At 45.5% G+C, this 21,142-nt stretch overlaps 1 protein-coding gene across 1 annotated transcript in view; it reads right to left on the bottom strand.

Annotated features, from left to right (window-relative positions):
- Positions 1–3,657: 3,657 nt before the first annotated feature.
- LOC123851370 (uncharacterized) overlaps positions 3,658–21,142 on the bottom strand; it is a 423,494-nt gene continuing 406,009 nt past the window's right edge. Inside the window, exon 9 of the mRNA XM_064573700.1 lies at positions 3,658–13,633. Coding sequence (XP_064429770.1) covers positions 6,163–8,085 — 1,923 coding nt within the window. The 5' untranslated portion in view covers positions 8,086–13,633 and the 3' untranslated portion in view covers positions 3,658–6,162. The remainder of the gene's footprint in view (positions 13,634–21,142) is intronic.

The raw sequence follows: 21,142 nt of genomic DNA, 5'->3' as shown, positions 1-21,142 counted from the left end.
AATAAAGCTAGGCACCAAAAATAAGTAAGGATAGTATAAGAAATAAAATACAAACACAAAAATCCTTAACAAAATAAAATTCAGCTATCATCAGGGACAAAAAGATAATACATATGGTGAGAGGAGCTTCATTCCATAAATGCAAGGCTGCATTAACATGTAAAAAACCAATCAGTATAACTCCTTTTATTAATATAAGAGAAAAATATGGTAAATGTAGAAGTAGAAAGGGCTTGTGATAAAATTTAAGTCCCAGTTATGATTGTGGGGGTCTGATAGTGAAAGACTAAACACTTTCCACTAAAACGCAGTTAAAAAAAAGAAGAACATTTATTCTCATTTTGTTCTCTATTGTACTGAAGGTCACAGTCAGCACAACAATACAGTTATTGCTTGATCCTGGAACCACACGGGGTTTGAACTGGGATGGTCCACTTACACGTGAGTTCTCTTTTTCAATAAATACAGTCCAGTAGTGTCATGTATTGTCTCTTCCTTATGACTTTCTTAATCCCATCTTCTTCCTAGCTTACTTTATTGTAAGAACAGACTATGTAATATACAGAACACACAAAATATGTGATAATCGACTCCTTGTTTTTGGTAAGGCTTCCGGTCGACAGTGGGCCATTACTAGTTAGCTTTTTGGGGAATCAGACGTTATAGGCAGATTTTTGACTCTGCAGGGGGTCGGCACCCAAACCCCAGTTTTGTTCAAGGGTCAACTATAAATTGCGTTATTTAAAGTGACGAGGCACTTTAAGTAAAGAGGCAAGAGTCTAACACTGCAGAATCATGATTTTGTGTGTAGAAAATACTACAATATACAAACTATTAATCCTAATTCACCTAATTGATGCATATCACATGGGGATAGAATTAAGCAGTTAATATAAATGCATTAGTTCTATGTTTACATAGTAATAACAAAAAAATGGAATTTTATGTACCAAAATGCCATCTATAATAACATCATAAAACATAGAAGATCAGGGATAAATTTAACAAAATCTGAGCAAGACCTCTACCCAGAAACAACACATCATTGCTGAGAGAAATTAAAGTAGACTTAGATTAGTGAACACATGAATCATGCTCATGGATTTGAAAACTCCATTTCTTAAGATCTCAATTCCAGGCATATTATCTATAGATGGAATGCGATTCTAATTCTATTTCCAGCAAGCTTTGTTGACAAGCAATGCTTGAAATTTAAAGGGGGTTGCAAAGGACTCAGAATAGCCAAAACCACCTTGAAAAACACGAGCAACTTTGCAGGCCTCCCACTGCTTGCTTTTGATAGTTCTTCTGGAGCTAGCATAAGGTCAGAGTAAAAATCAGGACTGCCTGGTCTTAGGAAGACACACATGTCGATCAGTGGGTCACAACAGTGATGGGAAAGAGACACACACCTATATTTATCTATGGTGAGAAGGAACTATGCCAAAGAAATTTCGTGGGGGAAAGAGGAGCTACTTCAAATTTAATAATGGGGACAAGATAGAATAGGACAGTTAAAGCCTCCTCCTTCCATTGAGCATAATAATGGGGACAAGATGGAACAAGACAATTAAAACGCCCTTCTTCCATTGAGCATGGTTAAAATCTGGGGACAAAACACAAACACAATCACATGGGACCCCTAAAAAGTCAACAGTAGGCACTTGGGGGACTGAAATCCAGACTTGAACAAGTCCCATAACAGAACTGAGTTTCCTAGTTTTTTCCGTCTTGGTTTCCCAGCTTCGACCAGGGGGCTGCGTGGGTGTCAGAATGGGGCAGGGGGCGGGACAGCACGTCTGCAGGAGAAACTCCCCGGTTTTCGCCACTAAACCCGGGAAAGAGCCTTGTGTGCCGGGGAACATGATGGGAATCCCTGTGTCTCTGTGCTTGTTGGTTCTGTCTCCTCTCTCCAGACTGACGCAGGCTGAACGACTGCGCTGCTGTGGAGGAGGCCCTAGGGCTGCAGCGAAAGCCCCCAGAGGAGACCCAGCGGGCTTCTTCTGCCCAGACAGAGGAGGAAAAGGAGCCCTCGCTGCCTGTGGACTGTGGGCGAATCACAACCTTTCCTCTCTCCCTGCTTCATCCCAAATGCGGGCCTGGTCACACAGAACAGCACAACCGTGTTGTGTGTGTGTGTGCGTGCATGCATACGCGTGCTGCTAGAAACGTGATGGAGACCTGTCTTTCTGGCCACAGGAATCAGGTAAAGAATCACCTAGGAGACACAGAGTGTGGGGTATGTTTGGCAGATTTAACAACAAGATTGCACCTAAAAATACAGGATTCTTAGTAAAATCACCATTTTAGATGAACAGTGAACATGTTTTTAATACAAGCATGTGGACGTGCCCATACCAAACAAAATATTCGTCATATATGGTACTGGGCATGCTGTATTTTTCCTGGCGAGCCTACGTGGGGCTAAGTGCAGAGGGGGCGAGCTGGAGAAGCCTACTTGTGTGTGTGAGCCGACCGAAGTCTCGGTCTCAGTCTTCCTCCTAAACTGTGCACCACGTGGAATAGACACAAGGAAGCAGAGCGCCCTCCCACTCTCTAACCCGCTTCCAGGATGCATGCAGCGGGCACACTCGCACAGTTGGCAAAGGCTTTGAAAACTCATGTGATGTGGGAACTGCCACCCACAGAAAGTGGGATCGAAGGTAGGATCTGAACCTAACTGACTTTCTGCCAATGAAAAATACAAATTTACAAAAATGGTGATGGAACAAGTGGATATCTAACTGGAAGAACATCAAAAGGAAGTGCATCCGAGATGAAACCATAAAATCTGAAACCATAAACAACTTCTAGAATAAAGGAAAAGCGGAATGTATGATACCGAGGCAGCCAAAGACTTCTCATGACAGAGTACATTCAGTATAAAGTAAAAGTTAATACGTTAGGCTTTTCAAAATTAAAAAAAAAAAAAAAACCCACCTTCTACTCATCAAAAGACACCTTTAAGAAAGTGGAACGTGAAAACACCACAGAGAGGAAAGTAATTGCAGTTACAATGTCTGAACCACGCCTTGTTCTTACCATCATGTTCTTAAAACATCTCCGAATCTTTTTTTTTTAAAGATTTTATTTATTTATTTGAGAGAGACAGAGAAGGAGGGGGAGAAGCAGACTTCCCATTGAGCAAGGAGCCCGATGCGGGGCTCCATCCCAGGACCCTGGACCATGACCTGAGCCGAAGGCAGACGCTTAAATGACTTAGCCAGCCAGGCGCCCCAAAACATCTGCAAATCTTAAAAAAGAAATGAGGCTTCTCTCAGACGTTCCACAGAGAACTTTCTGAGGTGATGGCACGTTCTGTTTGGATAGGGGTACGTTCTGCGAAGATGCATGCGTTTTACAGAATTCCTCAAGCTGTAACACTATGCAGATCATTAAGAAACTTATAAAAACACTGACAGTTTGACATTGTTCTCTCTTAATTTGCAAAAGGAAAGATACCATAAATGAGATAAAAAAAAAAAACCAAACAAACAAAAAACAAGACACAGAAGAGAAGGACCCATATGCCAATTCATTTTACTGACATACGTGGTTTCTGGATTTTTTATTTTAAAAAGCAACAAATTACTACTTAAAAAATCCTCAAGACATTTTAAAGATTTTATTTATTTATTTATTTATTTATTTGACAGAGAGAGGGTGAGTGAGCACAAGCAGAGGGAGCGGGAGAGGGAGAAGCAGACTCTCTGCAGAGCAGGGAGCCCGATGAGGGACTCGATCATGACCTGAGCCGAAGGCAGACGTTTAACCAACTGAGCCACCCAGGCATCCCTCCTCAAGACATTTTAAAATGTGCAAATTATATGGCATGCAATCTACTGAAAAGCAAACCCAAATGGACAATGACCAGAAAGAGCTTGACCTCGCTGTGAGGTTACAAAAGAAGTTACAAAATAACACAAAGGCATGCATTTCTATCCCAAGAGAGCAGTATTACTATGTGTCGATGAGAGCATATATAATCGATCTAATTCTTCTGGTGGGCGATTGGCAATACTGAACAAAGTTAAAAGATGCATTTACTCCTTCCAGCGGGACCACCTAGAAACTGCACCTCCAGGTGTGTATTCTGGAGCAGAAGTTCTCATTCCTGGTTGCACATTAGAATCCCTGTTCCAGAATATAGTAGAATAAACGCTCTTGTGCATCATTCCTTATCTATCAAATGCAAGAGTTTCTCTCGAGGAGGGGCTCCTCCCAATCCCAGGTGCCCATTAGAATCTAACAAGTTCTTTACAAAGAGAAATGCCTGTTACCTGCTGCCCATATCTGATTAAGTTGGTCTGGGAGAGGTCTGATGAGGAGCCTGGGCTGCCCCTCAGGCTCTCCTGTGAAAAGTCTTGAAAATCTTGACACCCGGGGTGCAATTCAGTATCTCTGGTTTTGAGCCCCAAGTAATTTATAAACAAATTCCAGCACTGGATGTAACAGCAAATTACCAGAAGCAAATTAGATAGTTACTGATAGGAGAATGCATAAATATGTCATATATTTTTTTTAAGTGCAGGATAGTTTCATGAAATCTGACCTGCACTTAAAATATATTATACCATTCATCTATATAATATGACTGAAGTTCAAACACATAATTTTGTATGGGGAAAAAAATGAGTACAAAAGAATATAGACAATATGCCATTTACATAACCATATGTTGTTTACAGATGCACATGAGTGCCTAATAAAGGTATACGAGTTTGTATGAGGATAATAAAAACCAAGTAAGGACTAATAACTACATCTGGGATGGGCAGGAGAGAAAGGGGATGGGGAGCAATATATGTGGTCAATGATTCTAATAGTTAAAAAAAGTAACTGAACCAAGTAAGGCAAAATATTAAAAGTTATGCAAGGTGCGAAACTGTTCATTATAACATTCTCTATACTTTTTTGTGTGTTTAAAAAAATATTCTATGGGACACCTGGTTGGCACAGTCGGCTGAGCATCCGACTCATGATTTCGGCTCAGGTCATGATCTCAGCGTCATGAGATCAAGCCACGCATCAGGCTCTGTGCTGAGTGGAGTCTGCTTGGGTTTTTCTCTCCCTCTTCCTCAGCCCCTTCCAACCCCAAGCTCTCACTCTCTCTCTCTCAAATAAATAAATCCTTTTTTTTTTAAAGGTTTTATTTATTTATTTGAGAGAGAGAATGAGAGAGAGCACATGAGAGGGGGGAGGGTCAGAGGGAGAAGCAGACTCCCTGCCGAGCAGGGAGCCCGATGCGGGACTCGATCCAGGGACTCCAGGATCATGACCTGAGCCGAAGGCAGTCGCTTAACCAACTGAGCCACCCAGGCGCCCTCAAATAAATAAATCTTTAAAAAATACCTTATGATTGGAAAGCATTTATAATAAACACTAATAAAAATCTACCCAACCAGAAAGTGGCAGAATTAAGATCCATATCCAGGTTTTCCATCAAAGCACTATTATTATTATTATTATTATTATTATTATTATTAACAATTTTCTTTTCTTCAGATGTAATATTATGCACTCTCATTCTTTCAACACCTCTTCCTCCTCTTTGCCTTCCTACAATTCCTTCCTTTTCCAGCTTTCTCTATTTGTTATTAATACAATAAGCTTTATGAAGCAAAGAAGGACATAACAGACACATTTTAACTAGACTTGTTTTCAATATGGTTTATTCATCTTTTGAGAGAAATGCATATAATACGATCCAACTTTCCTGCCCACACAGAACACTTGAGTGCAGTGTAGGAACCTGCTAGATTCATCATTGCTTCCAGACCCTAACCCCCCAAAAATGATGAGGTGTGAACTGAGGATAGCTTTTTGGATATTTAACTGCCATGGTCCCTGGATGTTTCCAACAAGAGGTATCCCAAAGCAGATTCTCAACTTACCAATAGGTTTAGAATGGATCAGTCTCTGCCATGAAATGGAGCTCTCTTTCTTGAACTCTACACACAATTGAAATAATTTATAAAAGCCTTGTTTTCTTTTCTGGTTTGGATATGGCGCTCTGAGCTGTCAGACTCCTTGTTACATCATTACTGAGATATCCAGGGAGGCGCGGGAAGGGGTCTGGCATGGAAAATCTCTTCCGAAACAGTTGCTACCTTTCACAACGGACGAGGAGCAGTTATTCCAGTGTGGGGCATCGTGTGAGGACTATGGTTGATGCCGTGCTCCATGACGACACATGTGCCTCACACGGGTCCCTCTGGGGTTGACGGACATGAAACTCTCCCAGATGCTCCTTGTACCCACAGCACGGGCTTCTCCACTCTCCCAGCTGCTCCTTGTACCCACAACACGGGCTTCTCCACTCTCCCAGCTGCTCCTTGTACTCCAGAGCATGGGCTTCTCCACTCTCCCAGTTGCTCCTTGTACCCACAACACAGGCTTCTCCACTCTCCAAGCTGCTCCTTTTACCCACAACACAGGCTTCTCCACTCTCCCAGCTGCTCCTTGTACCCCACAGCACGGGCTTCTCCACTCTCCCAGCTGCTTCTTGTACCCACAACACAGGCTTCTCCACTCTCCAAGCTGCTCCTTGTACCCACAACACAGGCTTCTCCACTCTCCCAGCTGCTCCTTGTACCCCACAGCATGGGCTTCTCCACTCTCCCAGCTGCTCCTCATACCCACAACACAGGCTTCTCCACTCTCCCAGCTGCTCCTCATACCCACAACACAGGCTTCTCCACTCTCCAAGCTGCTCCTTATACCCACAACACAGGCTTCTCCACTCTCCCAGCTGCTCCTTGTACCCCACAGCATGGGCTTCTCCACTCTCCCAGCTGCTCCTTGTACCCAACAGCACGGGCTTCTCCACTCTCCCAGCTGCTCCTTGTATCTACAACACGGGCTTCTCCACTCTCCCAGCTGCTCCTTGTACCCACAGCACGGGCTTCTCCACTCTCCCAGCTGCTCCTTGTACCCACAGCACGGGCTTCTCCACTCTCCCAGCTTCTCCTTGTACCCACAACACGGGCTTCTCCACTCTCCCAGCTGCTCCTTGTACCCACAGCACGGGCTTCTCCACTCTCCCAGCTGCTCCTTGTACCCACAGCACAGCCTTCTCCACTCTCCCAGCTTCTCCTTGTACCCACAACACAGGCTTCTCCACTCTTCCAGCTGCTCCTTGTACCCACAACACAGCCTTCTCCACTCTCCCAGCTGCTCCTTGTACCCCACAGCACGGGCTTCTCCACTCTCCAAGCTGCTCCTTGTACCCACAGCACGGGCTTCTCCACTCTCCCAGCTGCTCCTTGTACCCACAACACAGGCTTCTCCACTCTCCCAGCTGCTCCTTCTACCCCACAGCACGGGCTTCTCCACTCTCCAAGCTGCTCCTTGTACCCACAGCACGGGCTTCTCCACTCTCCCAGCTGCTCCTTGTACCCACAACACAGGCTTCTCCACTCTCCCAGCTGCTCCTTCTACCCCACAGCACGGGCTTCTCCAATCTCCCAGCTGCTCCTTGTACCCACAACACCGGCTTCTCCACTCTCCCAGCTGCTCCTTGTACCCACAACACAGGCTTCTCCACTCTCCCAGCTGCTCCTTGTACCCACAACACAGGCTTCTCCACTCTCCCAGCTGCTCCTTGTAAACCACAGCACGGGCTTCTCCACTCTCCCAGCTGCTCCTTGTAAACCACAGCACGGGCTTCTCCACTCTTCCAGCTGCTCCTTGTACCCACAACACAGGCTTCTCCACTCTCCAAGCTGCTCCTTGTACCCACAACACAGGCTTCTCCACTCTCCCAGCTGCTCCTTGTAAACCACAGCACGGGCTTCTCCACTCTTCCAGCCGCTCCTTGTACCCACAACACGGGCTTCTCCACTCTCCCAGCCGCTCCTTGTACCCACAGCACGGGCTTCTGCACTCTCCCAGCTGCTCCTTGTACCCACAGCACGGGTTTCTCCACTCTCCCAGCTGCTCCTTGTACCCACAACACGGGCTTCTCCACTCTCCAAGCTGCTCCTTGTACCCACAACACAGGCTTCTCCACTCTCCCAGTTGCTCCTTGTACTCCACAGCTTGTGCTTCTCCACTCTCCCAGCTGCTCCTTGTACCCCAAAGCATGGGCTTCTCCACTCTCCCAGCTGCTCCTTGTACTCACAACACGGGCTTCTCCACTCTCCCAGCTGCTCCTTGTACCCCACAGCACAGGCTTCTCCACTCTCCCAGCTGCTCCTTGTACCCACAGCACGGGCTTTTGCACTCTCCCAGCTGCTCCTTGTACCCACAACACGGGCTTCTCCACTCTCCAAGCTGCTCCTTGTACCCACAACACAGGCTTCTCCACTCTCCCAGCTGCTCCTTGTACCCACAGCACGGGCTTTTGCACTCTCCCAGCTGCTCCTTGTACCCACAACACGGGCTTCTCCACTCTCCAAGCTGCTCCTTGTACCCACAACACAGGCTTCTCCACTCTCCCAGTTGCTCCTTGTACTCCACAGCTTGTGCTTCTCCACTCTCCCAGCTGCTCCTTGTACCCCAAAGCATGGGCTTCTCCACTCTCCCAGCTGCTCCTTGTACCCACAGCACGGGCTTCTCCACTCTCCCAGCTGCTCCTTGTACCCACAGCACGGGCTTCTCCACTCTCCCAGCTGCTCCTTGTACCCACAACACAGCCTTCTCCACTCTCCCAACTGCTCTCTCTTCTCCCCATTTTATGCCTGTCCACACAGCTATTTCTAACTTGGGAATATGTAGATCTTGTCTTCATCCTCTTTAATCTCTTCTCCTGTGTCCTACGTTTTTGCACCAAAGCTGCATTGAGTGGAAAATGGGGGCATTTTCCGTGGACGCAAGAGAATCCAACTCAAGTCTGCTCCACGCAGTTGTGTATAGGGGACACGCGGCTGAGGCACAGTGCGCTTAGGTTTCCTCACCTGTCACAACACATACTTCTGACATAAGATGCCGTGCGCTTAGCATGGAATTACATGTCCACAATGCTGGCTTCCACTCGTCACCTGCTCAGCAGTTGTTTGTCTTCACCTGTAACCGCTTCGCACCAGGACTGCATCTTCTTGGCCTTGACTTGAACTTGCAAATCAGATTCAGGACTAGCTATTTCATGGCTGCCCAGTTAATGCTGTTGGAATTTAAAACTTACACCTGCCCAACTTCTTAAGGATGCAGTTTTCTTTAAATAAACTTTGTGAATAATTCTGGATGAACGGAAAGTTGGAAAGAGTAGAGAGAGTTCCTGTGCGGCCCTGAGATGTTCACATCTTACACAACCACCGGACGTTTGTCACGACTGAGATGAACGTTGCTGCCGTATTATTAGCTACAGTCCTCACCGTGCTTGGGTTTCTTCAGTTCTCCGGGGTAATGCCTTCTTCCCGTCCCGGATTCCCCGGAGGGGCCCACACTGCGGTCATCTTCACGTCTATGAGTGCCCCACATTGTATGGCGTTTTGTGTTTCCTTGTTTCTCATGACCTTGACAATTCTGAGGCTTACTAGTCAGGTATTTTGTAAAACGCCCCCCAATCTGGGTTTGGCTGATTTGAAGAGCATTCATCTGGGCGTATGGGTTTGGGGGGAAGAACCCCATGGAAGTGAACTGCCCTTCTCATCACACCACACCTGGTGGGCATGACGAGGGCACAAGTTAAGAATCCTGAAGCAACAGTATTTACTAATAAAGAGTGCCCGATGCTCTGGAAGAGCCTGCAAAGCTTCTAGACACAACTAGCTTGTTTTTAGAAGGCCTTTGCCCTGCATGGCTTGCTGTGCGTACCATCCTCGGCTGCACCCGGGTCATGGGATGTCACACATTTCCAGGAAGACGCACGGGGCGAGGAAGGGGCCCCGTAAGGACTGAGCTAGTAGGCACACAAGCAAGCAAGGAAAGAAGCGTGAGGGCACTGGTTGGTCTGGAAAGCGCTTCCTGGCTCTGTTGCCTCTGAGGAGCGTGCTGCTAGCCCGACTGTTCCCTCACATCTGCCACAAACAGCTGCTCCGTTCTGCAAACAGGGCCGCCTCACGTGAGGCGTACACAATCAATGTTCTGGGCATTCGCAGCTCTGTGTGTGGCCCGGCTCAGCCTGGGATCTGGGCCTGCAAACATAGAGTAATTCTTCCCACGTTGCAAGGGAATTAGTACATGTGAACTTTGGCTTGGTTGACAGGACACACACAATACACATATTTCCTGCCTACAAAATTCATCCAGCAGATCCCACGGGGGGTGCTTCTAAGGGTACTGATGCTGGCGGCTGGAGTCGAGGCTTGTACAAAGCAGAAATAGATACAAATGTCTCCCTCTTTCTTCCCTGTCTTCCCTTTTCCCCCGGCAGGCTCCTCTCTGCCCCACAGACTGAGTTCAGTTCCAAATCAGTGGCTCTGCATCCCCGCGAGGACGTGCAGCCACGTCTGGAGACAGTTTTGGTTGCGGCGGCTGGGGACCGTGAGTGCTCCTGCCGCGTGGTGGGTGGAGGGTGGAGGCAGGGAGGCAGCCCCCCAGGCTGCAGGGTGCAGGACACCCCCGTCCGAGGCCCATCGGGCCCCAAGGCCGGCAGTGCAGAGGTCGAGAAACCCTGCCGTACCCGGATGCCCCATCTTGTCAAGCCTCCCTCACAAATCGTCTGGGGCACAATACAGCCTTCTCCATTTCTCCTTTCCCGAAGCCTCCTTTACTCTCCTTAAATGTGGAACTCATGCTGTCTCCCCCGCACCCGGTGTCTACACCGGACTCATTCACTGTGACGTCTCTCCGGCTACCAGCTTCCCGGCTCCACCGTGGCTGTCAGTGCGTGGCCTGCAGAGCTCCTCCCTCTCCCGTGCACGCTGCTCGCTGTGTCCCTGAGACCCCAGGCCGCCCCGACCTCCCCGTGCTAGTCCGTTCCAGCTCCTTCTTCTCTGGGCCTCAGCCCGGTGCTGGAGGCGCTCCTGCCGAGGGTCCCAGCTCGAACCCTCCAGCCAGCCACGTCCAGATACAAACTCCTTCCGAGCTCACGTCTTCTTGCCACTTGGGCCCTGAAAACCACGTTTCTCCTCCATCACCTCCGAACTACCGCCGTCCTTAATCCCGTCAACCCCAACAGTGGGTGACCATCCTGCAGCCACCGCTGAATGTCCCACCTTGCACCCGTTATCTCAGTCCCCTCTTGCCACCCAGGATTCCCTCCCGTTTAAAGCAAACCAACCCACCCAGAAACGTGTCACTGTGGAACAGCCTTAGATTTACGGAAAAGTTGCCAAGAAACTCCAGGGTGGCCAGTCCGCCCTCAGCCACCCTCCCGAGTGTTCACGTTTCACCTCAGCATGGTGCACGTGTGTCCGATGACGAACCACAGCACTCCAGTTCTGGCACATCGCATTTCACCCTCTTCCACCCTCACACTGCGCTTCACGCCACCGGCCCCCTGGGTTTCCAGCTCGCACATGGCAGATGTGGGGGCCTCTCAGCTCCCCCAGTCACGGGAGCCAGTTCCTCGGGATGCATCTCCAAATACTCTGCCCTTGCTTCTGTTTCTCTGGAGAACCCTGACTCAGACAACCTGGGAACGGAATCACACCTGTACCCAGGACCCTGTGAAAAGGTTTGCATGCCAGACACATCTCTTGCATTCCACTTAAGGGTTTTGTATTTCTCTGGTCACTCCTTGTCTGTGCTCCAGGATTTCTTGCTTCTTTATAACAGGAGTCCTGTCTAGTGCAAAACTGTGTCCATCACAGACACTCGAAACATACTTGCTAAGGGAAATGAACGATCCATTCATTGGCAGCTTGTGTTTATAGCCTCATGCACAATATCGTATTTCTTGTACCAAATCAAGACTAGTGTGGGTTTAATTAAGACAAGGCTGAAGTACTTTGGGCTGCAGAGCTGGAAGGGGCTCCCCAGTGCACAGTTTTAAACATGTGGCTGATGCACAATATACAGGTATGTTTTCCTTTTTGGAAAACCCATTCCAGGAAAATGAAGGCCCTGGTTCCCAGAGCAGCAGAGCTGTTGATAACACATCGATAGGGGTTTAGTTAACACAAGAGGTGCGTGGCGGGAACTCAGAAGGCATCCTGCACAGCCAGGCTCAGCCTCGATTCCTCCGGAAGGCCTTTCTTTGCTGTCTGAGTTGGGAAGCGATCTCTCCGTCCACGGAAATCTTACAGAAATCCTTCCTCACGTTCCCTTTGACTTCTCCTGCATCGGCCAGCTCAGACTGTTCCTTAGCATTGCACACATGCATGAGGCTTCTTTTTGCTTCATGTCTGGAAAGGGCATTCTTTTTTTTTTTTTTTAATTTTTTTTTTTTTTTTAAAGATTTTATTTATTTATTTGAGAGAGAGAGAATGAGAGACAGAGAGCATGAGAGGGAGGAGGGTCAGAGGGAGAAGCAGACTCCCTGCCAAGCAGGGAGCCCGATGCGGGACTCGATCCCGGGACTCCAGGATCATGACCTGAGCCGAAGGCAGTCGCTTAACCAACTGAGCCACCCAGGCGCCCCTGGAAAGGGCATTCATTCTTGATGGCACATCACACGTACCACCTCCCCACATGCTTGCTTTTCCTGCGACAAATGACGTGACAGGACGGGACTCTACAGCAATAGATCCCAGGAGTTCCGACAGACACTTGTCTTCCGTTCCCTTCCATCAGCACGAGATGCCGGTCTGGAAGTTTTAGGAAGAAGTACCAGCAGCTGCTGCTGTTCTAGCGAAAGAGAGCCGGACAGGTGACACATGGGTCTTTTGCTGAAGCCAAGTAAGCTGTTCTTCAAAATAAAAGCAACGCACCGTCCTTAATATACAAATGTTTGTTCTTCTAAGACATGTCACGCTGGCTACAAAAATATGTTTTCTCAACTAAGTGCACGATAGAGCCTTAGCCCTCGGTGCGCGTGTGTGTGTGTCAGTGCCTCCGGGCCGACTGATGCGTCCCCCGTGGCGTGTGCGTTCCCTGCGCTCCTCCATGGCTCATGCTTGCTGTCTTGGAACTTTCCGGGAGCAACAACGATGCTCATCAGAAATCTCCGTCCTGCGAAAGCTCCGCATCTCCCAGACTTTCATTGCTGCCTTTCTTGGCAACAGCTCCACGAATCATTAAAACTACCAGAAGCATTTCCCGGTTTGTTACCCAAAATCAAACACAGAATACATACAGATAGGATTTTGAGCATGTGCCGAAGTCTGCTTTCTTTACACCGTGAACTAGATATTGGACTCTCTGAAGGTAGAAGCCAAGTGTATTTTTACTCCAACGTGATCGTTCATGCTTCTTGATCAGATGACCTATTTCGTGATTCCAAAGACTGGGTGTGTGACCTGTTCAATCTATTCTGAGGGGCTCTTCCAGTTTTTGCCTCATGCTCTTCCGGGCTTCATCCCGTATAAATCCTCAAGACGTGTGCAGCCCTTGCCTAAATTCACACTGTTGGCTTGGGGAGAATTCCATCCCACTCGGAACAGAAAGCCGTGATGAGTCACTGGACCTGTCACACGACGTCTTGTCAGACGAACGGGGCCCGTGATCGCCACCGTTCCGATTCTGAGCGGACTCGTGGCGATGGCACTTGTAGGAACGCCTCGTCAAAACTCACCCATTGGCAGGGAGCGTCGTGCGGGGGGCTCTGATTTTCGTTGTTGAACTCTGTGAGCTTTTCACACCCAGCTGTCTGTGAACAATGAGGTGGGAAATTGAGGCAGAAATTCAGATCATTTGAACAATCCTAATTGTTATCAGTTATTTGAGTGTGGAAATGAAGGTCTTTTTTTTTTTTTTTAAGATTTTATTTATTAATTTGACAGAGAGAGAGATAGCGAGAGCAGGAACACAAGCAGGGGGAGTGGGAGAGGGAGAAGCAGGCTTCCCGCCGAGCAGGGAGCCCGATGCAGGGCTCAATCCCAGGACCCTGGGATCATGACCTGAGCCGAAGGCAGATGCTTAATGACTGAGCCACCCAGGCGCCCCGGAAATGAAGGTCTTAAAAAATAGAGATTTCAGTCTTTGAAGTGTGGGCAGTGAGAAGACGTAACAGACTATTAAAATGTAATTTCCGTGTATTTAAAATGTTAACGTTTCCCTTTAATATTTTAAATCCAGTGAAGGGATATAAATACAGCAAAAGTACTATATATAACCTGCATATGAATCATAGGGCAGTGAAATACCATTTGATTAACATTTACATATATAAAAGTTCTTGAGATAACTAAAGTGACCAAAACCCAATTGCAGATTTTCAGAAATGGGATTTGCTTCAGAGAGAATATGTTTTATTACTTTCAATACACGACTAATCCTCTGAGCCACTGACTGAAACGCTCTGTCATGCAATGCTCTGTATTTAAATTAAGAGTGCAGCCTAATATTGGAAAAATACAGTTTGCCTAAATATACTAGGAAATGAGCAGCTTTGCTTCTTTCTGCCACCTGCAAACATTTCCCCACCACTCTAGGAGATGTGCCTCACATACTCTCTGTGAAGAATCGAGGCGGGCAGACATTTACCGAGGGCTTGCTTGCACGGTGCTCAGTAGATGCTTTAGGACAGCACATGTCAGCTCCCCAACACGGATCTCCTTGACACATGACTAAATGCTTTCACTACCCACGTCAAAATCAAAGGATCTTAAAGCTAATAAGGACATTAAGACATCAGCCAGTGAGTGAAGCCTCCCATATTTGACAAGACTTTGGACTTTTTCAATAGCAACGTTTCTCTGCCCCGTCGAAAGAAAACTGATCGGTGGCGAATTACCCCTTTCCAAATGGAAGGCGTTTACGCACGCTCTCCCATGGCAGGAGGTTCGAAATGCAGCTGTGTGCAGAACTGGGAGAAATGCTATCTTAATTCCCCCAAGATGTGCCGCATCCATGACGCCCACTCTTTATGAACTCTGGAGGTTAAGACCTTTCACAGGGCGTCCACACGGTGGGCTCGCGGCAGCGCTGGACCTGGATGCTCAGGTGGGGCTCTTCGTGAGTGGCCTGAACGTTCCACACGCAGTAACGAGTGCGCAGCGGGCGGAGGCCTCAGTTCCAGTCCTGGGTCAGTCTGGTCCACAGCCTCACAGTGATGCTGACGGAACCTCAGGACTTCTTCCTCAGCTTGGCATGCCTGGCTTTTTGGCCCTCGTCTTTGTAAATGCTGTTTTTCTTACAAGCATTTTCCATTTACTCCATCTTTACTGCCCATATTCTGACAAAAGAAACTGACAGACTCGTCACTGCCTTTCGGGGTTCAAGTCACATGCTAGTGGCATTCACACCTTTGGAAGTTTGCAAAGACCTCAGAATGTATCTTTCTGCAAAACTCAAGGCGCTACGCTAATAACACATATTTACATGGCTCTGTTATTTTATAAAGTATTTCCACTAAAATCATCTTTTTGGTTTTTTTCTTTTTAAAAGATTTTTATTTATTTGAGAGAGAGAGTGAGAGAGAGCACGAGCGGGGAGGAGAGGGAGAAGCAGATTCCCCGCCGAGCAGGGAGCCCGATTCGGGGCTCGATCCTAGGACCCTGGGATCATGACCTGAGCCGAAGGCAGACAGTTAATGGACTGAGCCACGCAGGTGCCCCTAAAATCATCTTTCTGAATCATGACGAGTAACATGCCTTGATCTGCTATGTCTGTAGGACTTTATTCATCAACTAGGAAACATTAAATTTTGCAGATTAACCATCAGTTTGTGTGTGTGTGTGCACAGAAACCTGGGATCTTAAGGACATTTAATTTTAAAAGAGGAAATCTGCATTTCTGAAATATAACTGAGACATAACAATGACATAATTATGTTGAAACTTGGGGAAGCAGTAGAGCCCATGAGTCCGTTTAGGAGGACAGCAATTACTAAAAATAAGGAGTGATGCTCAAGTGATTTCAGGTTAATTAAAACAGGGCTTGACCTAATTGCCCTATGGACCTCTACTAGCTGCTCTGACCTAGGTCACACCATCCCCTCGGTGGCCTGGCTTGTCAATACACCAGCCAGAGTGCTGGTATCTCTATTTTCTAAACTAAAGCCTGTGCTTTAAAAATCAATGTCAAATTAATGGGCCCATCGTCAAACGAAGAGGCTAGACTTGCATCAGCCACACCAGATTGCACGATGGAAGTCCAATTTAATAAGCATTGAATAATATCTCAGCCTCATCACTGTTCTCGTTCAGACCATGCCTCTACACTTCAGAAGCTAATTTTATAAGTTGAATTAAATACATAGGATCACTTGATAAACAAAATTAGATATCTAACCCTTGAAGAAGGATGCAATCTATATATTTCTTGGTGTGTGTTGACATAGTGTGTATGTTGATGGATGCACATGCATTCTCATAGCTAAGATGTTAGTTAATTATGACCAGAGACATTAAAAAGCACAATATACTGCTTCCATGTATAAAGCATGATGGGACGTAATTCAGGATTTTTGCAGGTACTGAATGCAAAACCCATACAGACCACGAGGTAAGGAAAGTGAAATGCAGTACAAAAGAAACATAACTGATTATTTATGATTTGGTAAACTCAACTCATCTATTTCCTCAGCCCCCTCCTGCCCAGAACACAGGCTGAGGATGCACACGCGGCTTGGTGCAAAGGAGGACCGGTCTAGCTGCCTCGGACTGAGGAGCAAGGGGACAGCTACGGGACAAGACGCGGTGTGCTCTGAGGGACACGCAAACAGGACTCTTGCTTGTGTGGGAAACTGAGCTGCAACTCTTTTTAGTTGCCTGTGGATAGAACCTATCTTGTCATTTGGCAGGTGCACAGCAGATAGGAACGTATGAATGAATGGCTCTTTTGAATAACAACACAAATTCCCTGGTTAGCAGTCTCAATAACTGGGACAGCACCTATCCTTAGGGTGGCCTCCAGCATGGCCCCCAACCCCGAATCTCTCATCTGTACTGTTACCCCTGAGTGGTCACTTCCGTCATCCCTTCCACGCTGAGCCCCCTCCGAGGAGGACAAGAGCAAAGAAGGGTCCCTCTTACTTCTCAGGCCAGCTCGGGATCCTTGGGAAGTCCAGAGTGTGCCTCTCCCTTGCGGCCTCCAAGACACCAAACTACTAAGTAGTTACACATTTCCGCAGAGCACGGAGTTTGGATCTGCACCTCCCACAATGCTGACACTTTTTTGTCAGTTCCACCAAATGGATTTGTAAGTCATCAAATTGCGGCTCTTGATTGTCCATAGAACACTTTTTTTCTTATAAGACAAAATATAGTAAATCATAAGTGAAATAAAAATACACTCAGAAAAAAATGATTATTTACATTTAAAATGTAAACATAATCAGAGACTCCCAGCAGGTAATACCGCAGCGAAATAAGTTTTGTTTTGTTTGGGTTGTTTATTCTTGAATTAAAGAGGCTAAGTTTTTGACATATATATTTCAAATTCCCTCTCTCCCTAAATTTTCATTTCATGCTTATTGTTTATGGTGTTTTTGACATTTTTATTTTTATCTGTTGTATAGTGAAAACTAGGGGGTATAGCCTTTTCCATAAAGGGCCAGGCGGTGAATATTTTAGGATTTGTGGCTGCGTACATTTCCTGTTGCACATTCTTCTTTGTTCTCTCTCATTTTTCCTCTATTGTTTTTCCTTTTGTCTATTCTTGTTTTATATCTTTTCTTCTTTCCCTTTTTTTTTTTAATGAGCATTTAAACATTAAACACCACTCTTAGAACGGGCACATAAAATCCATTCCCAGGTTAGAACTGGCACATATGCTCTACAGTTTTCCAAACCCTGGTATCACTGGTTTGTTTGTTTTTAATTACTTATTTTTAAAAAACATTTGTTGTTTTAATCATTGTGCAATTTTTTTAAAAGTTATGTTAACCCCTAACCATTAAACCATTCATATTGCTGTTACTAGCATTTCTTTTATTTTTATATTTAAATCTTTTCCTCCGTCTGGGTATTATGCTGTTGTGAGGATATACTAACTGGATATTACGTCTACCGTGAGCTAAAACACGGTAGAATTCAAAACAGGCAGCTGTGACCATGCCATTGATTGGCCAGTGTGACCTGTCTCGTTGATGACAATGCCACCTTCATCATATCTTAATTTCTTAGTCATCTTTGGAAAGTATTCCGGAATTTATATTTGTATGCTTGTATCAATTCCTAACTATCATCTGATTTCCTTATGATGATCACTTTGCATTTCTTTTCAATAGTTGTTAAGCCCCATTCATTGTTGCTTTTCAAAACATTTTAAATTTCTCCTGTGCTTACTCTAGGTTAGTAGGTCATTTCACCCTTTTTTTGTGTGTGTGTGTGTGTTCCAGGTTCCCCATCTCTTTCCAAATGTTTTCATCGGAGTTTCAGCAATTATATATTATATATAATCACGTAAAGAAATTATAATTTAAATGAGGTTCTATTCTTGCTCATTCTCATATCCTCCTTAACAACTACTAAAAGTTATTAGTAATGTAAATGTAGTTTAAATGTCTTCTCTTCATATACGACAAAGCAGGAGTAAGCCAAACAGTAATGTATTGGCACAAAAATAGATGCATAGATCAGTGGAACAGAGTAGACAGCCCAGAAGTAAACCCACGATTATATAGTCAATTAATCTACAACAAAGGAGGCAGAATATGTAATGGGAAAAAATCCTGTCAATAACTAGTACTGGGAAAACTGGACAGCAACATGCAAAAGAATGAAACTGGGGGCACCTGGGTGGCTCAGTCAGTTAAGCGTCTGCCTTCGGTTCACATCGTGATCTCTGGGTCCTGGGATCAAGTCCTGCTTTGGGCTCCCTGCTTAGCGGGGAGTCTGCTTCGCCCTCTCCCTCTGCTCCTCACACCCCCAACCCCCGGCTTGGTGTCCTCTCTCACTCTCTTTCTCTCTCAAATACATAAATCTTAAAAAAAAGAAAGAAAGCATGAAACTAGACTACTTTCCTACAGCAGACAGAAAAATAAACTCACAAGGGATTAAAGACCTAAATGTGAGACCTGAAACCATAAAAAATCTACAAGAGAACACAGGCAGTAATTTCTCTGACATTGGCTGTAGCAACATATTTCTAGATATGTCTCCTGAGGCAGCGGAAACGAGAGCAAAAATAAACTACTGGGACTACATCAAAATAGAAAGCTTCTGCACACGGAAGGAAACAATCAATAAAACTAAAAGTCAACTTATGGAACGGGAGAAGATATTTGCAAATGACATATCTGATAAAGGGTTCGTATCCAAAGTATATCAAGAACTTACACAACTCGACACCTCAAAAACAAATAATCCAATTAAAAAATGGGCAGGAGACATGAACATGTGAACATTTATGTAAAGAAGACATCCAGTTGGCCAACAGACACATGAAAAGATGCTCAATATCACCCATCGTGAGAAATGCCAATCAAAACTACAATGAGATATCACCTCACACCTGTCAGAATGGCTAAAATCAATAACAGAAGAAACAACAAGTGTTGGCCAGGATGTGGGGAAAGGGGAACCCTGTGCACTGCTGGTGGGAAAGTGAGCTGGTGCAGCCGCTCTGAAAAACTTTATGGAGGTTCCTCAAAAAATTAAAAATAGAATCATGACAGGATCCAGTAATTCCACTATTGGGCATTTTACCCAAAGAACACAAAGTCACTAATTTGAAAAGCTATATGCACCTCTATGTTTAATGCAGCATTATTTACAATAGCCAAATTCTGGAGGCAGCCCAAGCGTCTATCAATACAAGAATAGATAAAAAAGGTATGTGGAATATATATACAATGGACTAGTACTCAGTCATAAAAAAGAATGAAGTCTTGCCATGTCCAATGACATGGATTGATCCAGAGGATATAATGCTAAGTGAAATAAGTCAGAGAAAGACAAATACCATATGATTTCACTCATATGTGGAATTTAAGAAACAAAACAAACCAACAAAGAAAAAAAAGAGATAAAGAAAAAACAGGCTCTTAACTACAGAGAAGAAACTGGTGGTTGCCATAGGGGAGTTGGTGGGGGATGGGTGAAATAGGTGATGGGGATGAAGAGTACACTTACCATGACGAGCACTGAGCAATGTTTGGAATTGTTGAATCACTATTTTGTACACCTGAGACTAATATAACACTGTATGTTAACTGTACTGGAATTAAAAACATATATATTTTATTTATTTTTTTAAAGATTTTATTTCTTCATTTGACAGAGAGAGACACAGCAAGAGAGGGGACACAAGCAGGGGGAGTGGGAGAGGGAGAAGCAGGCTCCCCGCTGAGCAGGGAGCCCGATGTGGGGCTCAATCCCAGGTACCTGGGATCATGAGCTAAGCCTAAGGCAGATGCTTAATGACTGAGCCACCCAGGCACCCCTAAAAACATATATATTTTATAAAGTCTCTTCTAAACTAGATTGAACAACTATGGAATATATAATATGCCTTTCAGAATTGCCCTATATTCATAAGTAGCCCTATAATTAACACTGATTGAGGGGTGCCTGGGTGGCTCAGTCGGTTAAGCGTCTGCCTTTGGCTCAGGTCATGATCCCAGGGTCCTGGGATCGAGTCCCGCATTGGGCTCTCTGCTCGGCAGGAAGCCTGCTTCTCCCTCTCCCACTCCCCCTGCTGTGTTCCCTCTCTCGCTGTGTCTCTCTGTGTCATATAAATAAATAAAATCTTAAAAAAAAAAAAACCACTGATTGATTAAGTCTTGGCAGTTCTGTTACTAATAGCTTTTCATTTATTAATAATAGTTCTCATGAGCCCTATTAAGTCCTCATATTTTTATTTAAGCAGATTTTACATAGATTATCATTTAGGAAGTGATATTATTAAATAAAATAATGTCAGTTTTTAAAAAAGGTATTGATTAGGGGGATCATAGAAATGTCTTCAGAATATCAAAGAAATCAGGGCAAGTTTGTAGCAGAATCTAGACTAACAGCTTAGACTTGACACATTTGTGATCATCATGTCAATATGCCTCATTCATTAGCCTTGTTTCCCACAACTACATAATTTTTTTGATTTATCAGAGCCGCATTTTTGACATTGCGGAGTTTAGTCACGAGAGGTTAGTTTACTTATGATATCTGAGATCTCAAGCATTTTCAATCCTTCTTCAAGCAGAAAACCAGTGATAGGGCAGGAAAATGTGAATAGGAGGCATTAATAAAAGAAAAGAAAGACAAAAAGGCAA

The sequence above is a fragment of the Mirounga angustirostris genome, unplaced genomic scaffold (assembly GCF_029215605.1).
Source record: "Mirounga angustirostris isolate CCGP_5_RB_7025 unplaced genomic scaffold, mMirAng1.0.hap1 SCAF_11, whole genome shotgun sequence".
NCBI classification, from domain to species: domain Eukaryota; kingdom Metazoa; phylum Chordata; class Mammalia; order Carnivora; family Phocidae; genus Mirounga; species Mirounga angustirostris.
The sequence above is the reverse complement of the archived record's forward strand: the minus strand, read 5'-3'. Positions and strand labels throughout refer to the sequence as shown.